Genomic DNA, 13,534 nt, shown 5'->3' with positions numbered 1-13,534 from the left:
AGCTGTAAAGATGATGATTGATCCTGTGATCCTCCCGTTCTATCTAGTGGAGGTATTTAAAAGTCCAGAAGCTCACATATGCACTAATTGATTATTTAAAATTCTTTGTGTAGAATTTACATAGAACAAAAGCTGTCTAATGAAGTAATTTTTAGAATAGTAAAATGCTGTTCTGAGAACTCTGACATTGCATGAAAATAAAATTGTTCTTTAATGTTTTCACCCAGTAGGTCTTCCTGAAGAAACTGTCTTATTGGATTTGATGCAGAAATGTAGTGGGCTTTGTCTAAATGGACTTCTCTCTCTGTGAACATTTCATCTTGGTAGTTTATTGGTTCAGCTGTGGAGAAGCTGAGGCAAAGCTATTTTGCACCAGCCAGAGCTATTTATAAACCATCACTGAGAGCCTTTTTTTGTTATTGCTGTTATGTGTACTAAAAAAAGGAGTGTTAAAGGAAAACTTAGGATTTCTTTTTATTCTGTGCCCTTATTCCCCACAATGGTATTTTTAGAGGTTATTTCTTCTAGCTATCTCTTCAGAAAAGGCTTTACCTTTGTCACAGTAGAGGCAGACAAGAACTCAGCTTGAAGCCATTCCCTTTCTCAAGCTTTCCTTTTTGAAAGGTGAAAGGATCAGAGAGTGGAACTTTGTGTGTGAATTGAGCCTCTTTGCCCTTAGCCCCTTCCTGATCAGTGCATCCACTTCATAGTGGGGAGGAATGACCAGGAGTTAAATGGAAGACGCCTTTAAGAAAAGAGGTTAAAATACAAGAGCTGTTTCTCTGAGTTTCTTTATGCAAAAAGAAAAGATCAGCCTTAGAAGTTTGTCCTCACTTCCGCTTTGCTTCCAGAGAAGCCCATTATTCTGCTCAGCTCTTCTTAGAGAAGAATGCTTTGCTGAAGGGTAGCAGATGATTATTTATTGTTGCAAGTATCTGCTGAATTGGGCAAACACAGAAGAGGAATGTAGTAGACCGGCTGTTGTGAGCTGAGGCTTACAGGACGAACCGTGTTCTAGAACACCGGACTCGTTAACTTAGTGTCTCATAGCAGAGCTAAGTTTCAGAAGCAATGGTTCATTTGTGCCCTGAAAGTGGAATTCCTGAATCTTGCAAATGTCTGGTTTGGATCCTAGATGTGGGGCTTCAGCACCTTGAAGGGAGTGTTTTTCCACTTAGTAAGCCTTACTGAGTTGTGTGTAGATACTTGGTGCCAGCCACAGTGGGGACCACAATATTTAGTACCATTTTCCATAGCTGTGGCATCTTTGTGTGTGGGTTATGTATCCAAGCCATTGCCCATCTGTCCATGCTTTGGTTCCTTACACACTTTTTGAGACATGTGGATCACCATTCCTGTTCACCCTGTCACATGAAGCAGCATGTTTCACAGACATCCCAAGACCTTCTCTTGGAAGTTTAGTGAACTATGCACATCTGGACTCTGGTGAGGGATCATATGGCTGTTGGCTTTCATGATTGCAGGTTATTCTGCAGCAGACATACAAGATATAATGCTTAATAGGATTCGGCTCCTTTTTCATTAACATCATGAACTATGGTGTAAGGTTTTGTGTTTTTGTTCTAGAAATATAGCTGACATTAGCATTCAGGTGTATAGTTCAGTTTATCTCTAGTGAAAGTCTTCTAAAATGAAGTTAAATACAGCACAAAGGGCATAGAAAATCAATATTATTTCATTTCTTGAAGTAAGATCTTTCTATATACATTTGCTTGGGCTGCTTATAAATTTCTTCCATTATAGAAGTATTTTATAATAAATGTCAGTTATAGATTTAACTGTAGCAGAAAATAGTACAAGTTCTGTAGCACCTTCATGCATCAGGTAAAAATCGCTTAGCTCAGTGTTAGCGTAGGATAGCCATACAGTATCCTGAAAGATCTTTTTAAAGTGTGGTGATATTAATAGAACATTTAGTTCTAATACATGGACTATTGTACAGTTCACTTTGAGCTATTAGTTTACCTATTACAACCTCCACACTCAGTAAAGATACTGAAAATATTTGCTGTTAGGTGTGAACTTCATTTGAAAATAATTTTTAAAAATTGTGTTACTTTAGTACTAATGATGCATGAGATTTAGTTACTTTATAATATAAAGATTTCCATACTGATATTAATTACTGTTAAAACTGAACTCTGGCTAGGGACGGAGATAGGTACCTGTAATCCCAGCATTCAGAAGGGCAAGACTATGTAGGCTACATAGTGAGACCAGGTCTTAACAAATCTGAACCTGTCAATTTTGTTGGCATTAGCCAGTGATTGATAGAACTGGTTTAAAGTAATTTACTAATGAATTAGCATAGAAAATGCACAGATTCAGTTTTCTAATAACCATATATGCATGGTCACATTTGCAGGCACTCTCTAGGGATGTTACTGAGGAAACATTCCTCTTTTTCAGAAGAAAACCTAGCTCAGGTACAAACCAAGTACTGATTAGGTTCTGCTCTACAGCTGTGACAGCCACGCTAGAGAGAAGATTATTTTGGCTTTCAGCACTGAAGTACATAAACTAAAGAACTTTGTTTCTTTAATATATGCTTAATAATAAGTGAACAGTGAACAAACCGTGTTGCTAGGAGGACATAGGGATCCATAAAGGACATTTCTTGGTTACCAGGTTTATTCCTCCTAATGAGAGTTTGGAAGTGTTAGACCTACTGATGAAAGTTAGGATTTTAGTAAATAGTACAAATACTGAGACATCAGCATCTCATATCTATGTGGAAATAGGGGCTTTTTTTAAAAAAATAAAAAGTTCAGAGCATTTAAAATTAGCAATCTGTGTACTTTGTAGGAAACGAAAACATACACATGAAATTTATGAATTTTACTTTTAGGAACTGATACAGTAGTAAGAGATTTTGAGTTGTTCTAATTGCCATAAAAATTCTTGATATTTTTACTACTATATGATTCTTACATGTTTTACTTTTTGAAGGAGTATTAGAAGAATGGTTTGGAAATGATCTAGGAAAATCTTTATATAAAATGTACAAGAAAAGATAGCTTTTCACATATTTTTTCCACCCCATTTCTGAAAATGACCACAGTTGTCTTAAATATTTCTCAAAGAATTTATTCAAATTGTGTTTATAGTTTAATGAAGTTATGAATTATACAGGAAAAAAGATATAAAAGATGTAAGTAGAAACTTAAGTAGAATGTTAATTCTTCAATACAGGGTGGAATGTTTTTGGTTGTATATGACAGTTGTGACTGTCATTGTCAAACACAATGTGCACATAGGGATGCATTTTGAGCTACAGGTAAGCATTGAATGTTAATAAATGTGCTTGAAAAAGATAGTGCGTTAAAGATGTTAGCTGCGAGCTACTGCTCTCCGTAGCTCTGAAGACACAGGCACTGCTGAGAGCAGACCTAAGGAATAGGAAGACTGAGAATGGCCTTGGAAAGAAGCTCTTCCAGGGGATGTGGGCTTAGTTCCTAGCACTCATATGGTGCCTCACAGTCATCTCGAACTTTAGTTTCAGGGAAACCAACACCTTCTTCTGGCCTTTGTGTGCACCAGGCATATACACATACATGCAGACCAGGCACCCATATATAACATTTTTTTTTAATTGAAAATAATTTATATTTTCCATAGCTAATAATTGTGATTTATTTATTTATGAATGAATGACAAGAAGAAGTCTTACCCCATTTAATAGATATCAGTTATGGTTTGTTTGTTTGTTTGTTTGTTTGTTTGTTTTTTTACTTTTTGGTTATAAAAAGAACTACTTTAGTGATCTAATATTTCATGATTTTTTACATGCCAAGAATCGTTCTTATAAAATACTCCCAATTTAAGAATTATTATTAGTATAACATTTTAGGTGAGGATATAAAATACTGTTGTTAGCATGGATGAGGTCTTTGTAGCTCTAAGGAACCTGGTAGTTTATAATACTGGACAGCATTCTTCCTCCTCTCTCAGTCCTGATCTGTTACCAGGTATAGTTGTTCATCTATGGACTTCAGTGAGAAAGCTACCTTAGGGAGGATACAGAACCAGCTTTTGTGGCCTTTGAACTTGAAAAGTATCATTTTCTCTGTTAGCCCTGGCATTTCTTTAGAACTTACGTTTGGCTATGGATGGAGGTCAGTGAAAGTAGACTTATGCTACTGCAGATGGACTTGGTAGGTTTTCAGTCTACACCATTTCAAAAGCAGACACAGAGGAAAATAACTTCAGTTTAATATCTGCTCACTCAGTTATACTGTCTATATGTGTGACATTTTAGACTTAGAAACATTACATTTTTATGCTATTGGCAAAGTAGTTACAAGTTTTAGTTTTAGATATTGTAGTCTGTGAATTAAAAGAATTGTTAATTTTAGCTGTTGCACCTTAAACAGAATAGATTTGGGGCTAGGGATATAGCTGAGAGGTAGAGCATTCCCTGGCACACATAAGGCCTTGGTTTGACCTGGGGTGCGCACATGTACACACACATACATGGCACTTTTTAAACTACCACTTACTGTGTGACTTGCATATTAAATGAATACATTTTAGCTTTGAAGACATTGTTTGGTAGTTGCAAAAAGAAATCACCCGAGAAGGACAGGAACCGATTATGGTGTGGAAGAACCACTCTGGTTCCTGTGTAGAACAGTGCAGAGTGCTGAAGAGTTGGAGGAGAAGTCATCTGCTGTGCTTGTATTGTGTCCAGAAATGGATGGCTATTTAGGGGGAGTGCTTGCTCTTGCCAGGTGTGTCAGTACATATAATCCCAGCTACTTGGGTAGCTGAGACTGGAGGATCAAAAGGTCATCTCTAGCCTGGGCAATTTGACAATATGCTCCCCTTCCAACCAAAATAATTCTGAAGTGTCATAACTCTAAAAGTTCTGCAGAGGTGAAATATATTATAGCCAAGACCAGAAGTAGGCCGGGGCTGCCTTTCCCCCAAGTCCCATGGTTCTGCTGTTCACAGTGGCTCTGAATCTCACAGTATTGTGGTAAAGGAGAGTCGTGGATGAGATAATAAACAGCATATACTTCATACCAGCCAGATTTTGTATTATGGTTTGAGTTGGATTTATTTAACTTTTAAATGTGATATTTTGTTATTTCAGGAAATGTTTGTCTATTTATCCACCCAACTAAAGAAGTTAGCAGAGGCCCACAATGAAAGACTACTGCAGACACCTCACAACCCCATATCCTTAGGTAATTTTCTTCTTTTAATAAAAAAATATTTGAGATATTCTTAGAAGGATGTTATCATTTACAGAAACAGTAAGTTGTTTAGATTATGCTGATACCTTTAAATTCATCCCAGTATTAATTGGTAACTTGGTTTACTTAGCCTTTAAAATGCTTTAATGTTTCTGTAAGGTAAAACCTATCAACTGAGGGAATCAGATCAGTAGTAAGTATAATAAAAATATATATAAATATATTAATATAGAAGCAAGCTCTAAATTAATATATATATATTAATTTAATAATATATATATATATATTAATTTAGAGCTTGCTTCTTATCATGAAAATTTGCTCGGTTAACAAAGTACCAACACAGCCTTTTTGTGCCTTTGCTTGTCAGCTTCTGCATGTTAGGAAGAACTGTATTGTGAATTGATCTGTAGTTCGGGAACTATTGAAATGAATATAGTGGGCTAGAGAGATGCCTGGTGATTAAGAATGCTTGCTCCTCTTCCAGAGGATGTAAATTCAGTTTCTAGCTCTGGCAAGACCAGCTCACATCTGCCTTTAACTCCAGCTCTAGGGAATCTAACAGCCTCTTCTGGCTTCTGAGGCACCTAAACACACATGCACATGTCTACAAACAAATATATAAATAGAAAGCATTTTTAGGAAGTGAATAATTGAGCCAGCTTGTGGTAGCACATGCCTTTCATTCCAGAGGCAGCCTTGAACAGGCCAGCATGGTCTATAGAGGGAGTTCCAGAGCAGCCAGGGATACACAAAAACCCTGCCTCAAAAAACCAAAAACAGTGAGCACTTGACTTTTACATACTTAAGTAACTTAAAAGCTTCATAATTAGTTTATGGAATATATGAAATAGAATATGTTTTATATTTCTCATCCAGTTGAGGAAAGTGAATCATTTATAACTAAAGCCTTGTTGTAATGGGCATCCATGGAGAAATGTGAGCCCCAATACTTAAAACATAGCCCTTAATCCTTTGCCCACATAGCAGATCACGCTGGGTAGTTGGAGCATCAGTTTTACTGTGTTTTAGTGCCCAATCCCTTTTCCCTACCTCTGATATGGAGATAATAATCCATCATGTAAAACTGCTTAAGGTTGCTCCAGATGACAAGTGAGTTTTTGGTAAGCAATGGCTATGGCAGTGGTGGGTGCAAGGGTGAGACTTACCACACATTGTCAGAGTGACAGTCTTATATCCGTGTGTACAGAAGTTGATCTTGGTCTTACTGGACTGAGATAGATAGAAAACTTCACATTCTCATTGTGTAAGTTCTTCCAAGTTGGTTGAATTCAGTTAACAGCTCCATTGATCACTTCATTGTTCCATGTATTTAGCCAAAAATTAACTTTCTAAAAGGGAGATAAGGGAATTTTGTCCATGATTGTGAACATGTTTTCTCAAAATTAAATTTATCTGATACGGAAATAATCCTTGCTATAATTTGTCAAGTACAGTTGAGCTGTTGTGCCGTGGGACAACGCATGAAAACAGTTTCCTTATCATTATTTGTCTTGAGTGGCTTTGTAGTCCAGAAGCTTGCTGAGTGTCTTTTCTCTCCTAGCTATGACACTTACGACACTAGATGGACACCATGACAAAGCTGTCACTCAGCTTGGCTCAATGCTTTTTACCAGACAAGTGTCTGGAGCCAGGTAAGTGGGTTTAAGAGATGAGTTTATCTGCTTTCGATGTCACCTGTAGGACACTATGTGTCTGTCCCTCCTCCAGCAGGGACATCTGTAGCTTTGGACGCTGTTTGTTTTCATCCTGTGGTTTCTCTAATGGATGTTCAGAACTTGTGTAATCCTGTAACTTCCAAGCTCCACTTCCTAAACTCTAGGCATTCACAAGTTCAAATGGAAGGCACCGCTTAGGTGATGCCGCCCGCAGAGTGAAAGCCCAGTTGTGTGACTGTTCTAAGAGAACGAGGCTTTTGCCCTCAGAACCTCCTGGGTTTTAGTGCTTGGCTTTTTGCTGATTCCAGCTTTTGGGCTTTTCCTTCTCCAGCCCTTCTTGCCCTTTGCTGTCCTGTATAGTGTTTTGGTGAGATCGATTCCTTTACGCCACCTTACCCTACATAATGAGTTTCAAGTTTTATTACAATAAAAATGCTTATGTTGGCTTTTCTTTTTAAAAAAATGTTTAATCAAGAATTCTCATCAGTAGTCCTTCACTATATACTGACCCTTACCTGAGAATTCACTGGTAGTCAAAGAACAATAAGGAATCAACCCTGTGAGGCTGTTAATGCCCCACCTCTGGACTCTGAGATAAGTATAGGAAGACAGGATTTCAGTGCCTCTCTGGATAGATCGTTGCTGCTGCTGCAGTGCTTCTAGGATTGATTGAACCTAGGACCGAGGCGGTGGTAAGCATATGACCACAGATACATGCCAATTCTTGATTTTCAGACAGGGACTCACTAAGGTCCAAACTGGATTTGAACTTACTATATGGCCCACTTAGGTCTAGAACTTGCAAGTCTCTTTTCTCAGCTGTTGCCACATAGTTTTGATGCCTTTGGTTTGTTTGTTTGTTTGTTTGTTTGTTGTCAAACTCACCTTCCCTCCCTCTATTGTTCCCCCAGACAGGATTTCTCTGTGTAGTAGCCTTGGCTATTCTGGAACTTGCTTTGTAGACCAGGTTGACCTTGAACTCACAAAGATCTTCTTTCCTAATTCTATGTTAAAGGTGTGTGCCTTCACACCTACCCTTTAACTGATTTCTTAAAAAGTGAAAGATTAGAAATCTGCTTGTGTCTAAGGAGGTCGTGGAAGTCTGCCTTAAATAATGCATAAGCTGTTGGTGGCTGTTACTGTCTGCTGGCTGCCTCCCACTGAAGCAGTTACTAGTTCCTAGATCCTGCTGTGAGCGCTTTCATCACATGACTGAAATTTTCATTTGTTGATGGTGAGGTGACAGTAAACCACAGCATTTTGCCTTACACGGTTGAAGTCAGGGTCTAGGTTTGGCAGAAAACTCAATTTCTTATTACTTCTTTGGAGAAGATCTGAATACTAGCTTCTTGTTCTCTACATAGAAGCTGAGTAAATGGTCATCACCAGGCAGGACTTCACAATTGTAGTTGACAATTTCATTTTAGGCTGACAGTTTGTTTTGCACCGGCCACAATTTATGCCTGTTTCTCAGCTTCTTAACTGGTAGCTCTATAGCTTAGAGAGACAGTTTCCTTGTTTCTGGGTGGGTGGTATCTATTTACATCACCAGACACGTCAGGTTGATAAAATCTTTTTCCCTTTCAGGGCTGTGCCTCTTGGGAATGTGCAAACTGTGAGTGGCCATACTTTCCGAGGCTTCATGTCCCACACAGATAATTACCCCTGTGCTTACCTCAATGCAGCAGCAGCCATAGGGATGAAGATGCAGGATGTGGACCTGTTCATAAAGAGACTTGACAAGTGCTTAAACATAGTAAGAAAGGAACAGAGTAGAGCAAGTGTGGTGTCTGGAGCTGACGACAACAAAGCTGAAGATGCGGACATTGACGAAATGGCTTTGAAACTCGATAATGTGCTTGGTGATGTGGACCAGGGTCCTGCTTTATGACACAGGGCTCTTTTTGCCGGTTCATACAAGCAGTTTAAACAATATATGTAAAGTGGAATCGAGAATTTTATAGAGAATATTCCATCAAGGAAGAGACTGGTCTGAGGGTAGTCATTGGTGATTGTTCTTTTTAATCCTTAGATTGCCTCAGTCTTTATGATTCTTAACAGGTTATAACATGCAGTTGCAGTGAACACAATTCAGATGATTCTTACTAATATAAAATATAAAGCTACATGTAATTCTCATCAACTTCAAAGAGCTTCTTCTTAGCCATTCTTCAGCATTCAAAGATTTTTTTGTTTGTTTGTTTCCAATCATACAGAATTGAGAAAGATTTGTTTCTAATGTTGCTAAGTACCAGATTTAGCTGTCTCTGTGCCTATTGAGGGGACACTTCCCGAGGAAACAGAGCCAAGCCATAAGCTTAAGAGCAGTTGTTCTCAACTGGACTGGCTTCATAATACATGAACAGCATGTAAAGACTCTCCAAGCGTGCTGGTGGCATCAAATGGTGGAACCCAGCAATTCTGCTCAGCACCTTAACCTACTGTCCAGCACATGGTTCCACAAAGGAATTCTCCAGTCCAGAATCTCAATAGTGATGTGTTTTGAGGAAGTGCACTCCTCAGTTAAAGAGGAGTTTCCACACGTGCTGCCTGATACCATTGCTGTTTGTGGTGGGCTGCTTGGACATCAGTGGTCCTGTGAGAGCAGTGCCTAGCAATGTGTCGGGGTCATGTTCTGTTCAAGTACATGCCATGCTGTTCACATGCCTATAAGATCCGCTAATTATATAGTTTTAGACCATATCTCAGTGATATGTGACTGCAAAAATTAAAGTTAACTCTGTGAATGTTAGTAAGGCTACTTCATAGAGTCTGATATTGACAATAAGAGTACTAGTTGCAAACAAGTTGTTACAAAATGTTTTCTATACTACCTGCTCATTTTTCCATTTGGGCAACTGAAAACTTTATTCCACATACTGTTTGAGCTTTAAGCAGCCTTTGTGACTACATATATATGAATGACTAAAATTCTAGGCCCAGTACCTCTGACTGTGATTTTTGTTAGTTATAGAAAATAAAACAAACAAACAAACAAAAATCTAGATTGAGGGCTTAGTGAAGCATCTTGGAAACAACCGTGCCAAAGCTGTGTTTCTTAGGACTGCTCTGTAGAGTATCACTCTACGAAAAACATAGTCATGGGGAAAAGTGTCCATGGAGGAATAACTTGGGGAAATGCCTTTGCAAATTTTCTCATGGTGTATTAAATGGTACAAGAGGATTTCTTTAGTAAAATTGGCCTGCTTTTCTAAAGAGGAGCCAGTTCTCTGAGTGAAACACTCACATCTTTGTGCACTTGACTTCTCTTTGTACATACTCTCCCAACACAATGGGTCAAATGTGTTAACCTCTGGATTCTACTCTTGTATTGGTTTGGCACTGAGCTGTATATGAAAAGGGAGTCCTCCTTGTATAAGATCTTAGAGGGTTGGTAAAGGTGAGCTTAGCCAGAAGCTGTTTTGAGTGTCTGAGTTGGGTCATGTGAGCCACTGATGCATCTGCAAGTCAAGGCTGGATGGAGATAAAGAACTCACTTGCAGATATCTAGGTGGTTCCCAAATGTATGCTACCTTTGGGGACCAGACACTAAAATGGCTCTTAGGTATCTATAGTAACCCGTTACATGGGAGTAAATCCTGGATTGAAAAGCTCTGTGCTGTTTTCTGTGTGGCTTCAGGACTGCACCGGTGAGATGTAGCCACAGAAGCCCAGTCTCTGTGGAGCCTACGAGGGTCATCTGATGCTGCCGATGGAAATGCTGGCAGTGCAGCTTCCTACGCATCAGGCCAGAATGATTTTCTAGAACAACTAATCTATATTGTGTGTTCATCATTTTGCTTAAGAAAGGCCAGAGTCCAGAGACTGGAGATGCTTCCTCATCTGCCGAGTATCAGCAGTTCTTGGTCTTCAGCTGCTGAATAGATAATAATTCTAATTGAAGATAAATTACATGAACCCACATGTGAATGATAGATATGGTATAACATTTTATTGCTGGTGCATAAAATCTGCTGCAGTTTTGGTTATTAACCCTTTCCTTTTTAAAGCACTTTTAAATTCTAGCTCTGTTCCTCCTGGTTCCATGCTTGACCTTAAGGTTACAGAACTCAGGGTTTTTTTTTCCTCCCCCAACCCTGTATAACTTACCTAATTCTCTCTCCTGTTCACATGTACATGTTCACAGGACTATTCCTAACTCTGCAGGAAGCACTGACCTTGCTTGGGATGCTTCCTAATTTGCCTGTGTTGTCCTCAGGCTGTGGCTATGGAGGACACAGTACAGGCCTTGCCTAAGACACTACTACTGCCTTTATGGCCCAACTCCTCTTGTAATAGGCCATAAAGTAGACTTTCAGAGGTTGGTTTTTAAAGTCACTGGGCTGGAGTAGGCTGCCTAGAGAAGAAAACTGAATCACGAGATGTTTGGTCACTAATGCATCTTACATTGCAGGGAGAAGTGTTTTCAACTGAGTCTTAATTTGACCCTAGGTCCCTGCTGATGTGTTCTCACTGTCAGGGGAAGATGTGACAGAGCCTTGTAAGCCAGTGTTAACTATGAATCTACCTACTGGCTTGTGATATAGTTGAATTCAGTTATACAAGATGAGTTATGTAATATAGTTCTGTTCCACTAGTATAGGCCTTTGATGTACAAATGGCAAATTTAAATATTATTTAAATAAATATTTTTTCTAATATCTTGACCCAGCACATAATTATTCACTGATTTTATTTCTTTAACCACAGGATAGTAAGAACAGTCACCGAGGCCCTAGATACAGAATATGTCTATGTTATGGTTTCCATAGGTGTTAGTGGAAGCTAGACAAATATCTCTGTGTTTCAAACAGGTGATAATATTGAGTAAGTGACCTCATCCTGACAAGTTCAGTTTTGAGTCTTTTCACTGAAGTAGGCAACCAACAATTGAAAGCAACAGCAATGAAAAATAATGATGAATCTCCTTCATATTGTTCTCAGAGAAAAATTTGAAATATATACACATTTGGTGCAGATTAAAATTGGATTTCCTTTACCTCCCAATCTAGGATGCACTAATTTTTGCCAAGCTGGAAAATGGTTTTGTTTTACATTGATGAGATCAATTTTATATATTGAATTGAAAGAGACCCAGTTTTATATGCACAGAAGTTAATTTCAGACATTTCATAATCTCTGAATAATTTGGTAACCAGTTGGCCGTGCTTTTAACAGAAGTGCATACATGCATGCACATGCGTGTGTGCATTGGGGACTTATCGGACAGGTGCTAGGGGCTTGCCTGTCTGTTTTTGTTGGTTCTGCTCTTTGGCCAGCCTTAGTCTGCAGGTCTAATTTGAATACATCAGCAAGGACCTAGGGACCTCCTTTATGCCTTACATTTTACTTTTATTTTGTCCTCATGGTCTGTGTGACATAAGATGATGATTTTACAGCTAATGAATATTACTTTCTAACTTACCAGCTAATATTCTTCAGTCAAAGCTAAGGCCTTGGACAAAGTCAGATTGTGTTGATACCATCTTTCTTTCTTTCTTTCTTTCTTTCTTTCTTTCTTTCTTTCTTTCTTTCTTTCTTTCTTAAATCAAATAATGCCAACAGGAGCTTTTGGGGAAAAGGTGAAGGAAGGCTAAGTTTAACTGTGTAATCTGGGGTGGGGTTTAATCTATGAGACTATGATGTGCACATCAACCTCCTGACCGGTGTATTACCAAAAGGGAGAAACAATTCCAGAAATATTTTTGGTATAGACTGTTTAAAAATAAAAACAAATTGTATAATTTATTATATGAAATAAATTTTTAATAAATCATTGACAGTTCCTTATATTATTCTACTGAATTATGACTACAGATGAAATCTGAAAGTACAAATAATCTACACTGGTTTTGCACTCTTTATTTTCATCATCTCTGCTTGCCCAGAAGTCAGAAAGAAAAGTCTGACTTGGGATGGGAATCACATGTCATGGCTATTGACTGTAGAAGGTTGGTACTTAAGAGTACTCAGTCAGTTTTAAAGGAAACATTCAGGGGCAGCCAAGATGGCCCAGTGGGAAAAGACACTTGCCACCCAGTCTGACTTACCTGTCGTCACACATGATGGAAAGAGAGAACTGACTCCTGACACATACACAGACACACACACACACACACACACACACACCATTGTGCACATACACAAAATAATAAGTTATTTTAAAACCTGTCATTTGAAAATAAGACATCCCTGTCAACTTCATATTTTATTGTTGACCTGTGCTTTTTAAAATTAGGCATCTGCCATTAAGTGGGAGTTTGAGTCTCCTTGTTACTTCCCTCTGAACTCATGATATAACATCTCCAGATCTCGGTCTCATTAGATGTGGAATGGAGACCACCCTAAGCAATGAGGACCAAGTAGGTAATAAATGCAAAGATTATTAATAAATATTTTAGGGACTGAAACAACATGAACCTGTAAGTAGCGACTTTCTTGTTTTTGTTTTGTTTTGTTTTTTCTGTGTAGCCCTGGCTGTCCTGGAACTCAGGCTGTAGACCAGGCTGGCCTCGAACTCAGAAATCCGCCTGCCTCTGCCTCCCAAGTGATCTGGGATTAAGGCGTTCACCACCACTGCCCGGCAAGTAGCGACTTTCTTGATAAGCCATATTGTATTAAATTGTGCTACATTTA

General features: G+C 38.6%; 1 protein-coding gene across 3 annotated transcripts in view; it reads left to right on the top strand.

Annotated features, from left to right (window-relative positions):
• The window catches only part of Sepsecs (Sep (O-phosphoserine) tRNA:Sec (selenocysteine) tRNA synthase), a 29,560-nt gene extending 16,886 nt beyond the window's left edge, over window positions 1–12,674 (top strand). For all 3 annotated transcript variants that reach the window (XM_034509351.2, XM_076938499.1, XM_076938497.1), the window contains exons 9-11: window positions 5,117–5,210; window positions 6,784–6,874; window positions 8,486–12,674. In XM_034509351.2, coding sequence (XP_034365242.1) covers window positions 5,117–5,210; window positions 6,784–6,874; window positions 8,486–8,789 — 489 coding nt within the window. In that variant the 3' untranslated portion in view covers window positions 8,790–12,674. The remainder of the gene's footprint in view (window positions 1–5,116; window positions 5,211–6,783; window positions 6,875–8,485) is intronic.
• The last annotated feature ends 860 nt before the right edge of the window (window positions 12,675–13,534 follow it).

Source organism: Arvicanthis niloticus, chromosome 7, assembly GCF_011762505.2.
Source record: "Arvicanthis niloticus isolate mArvNil1 chromosome 7, mArvNil1.pat.X, whole genome shotgun sequence".
NCBI classification, from domain to species: Eukaryota; Metazoa; Chordata; class Mammalia; order Rodentia; family Muridae; genus Arvicanthis; species Arvicanthis niloticus.
This window is presented reverse-complemented; position numbering and strand designations above follow the sequence as displayed.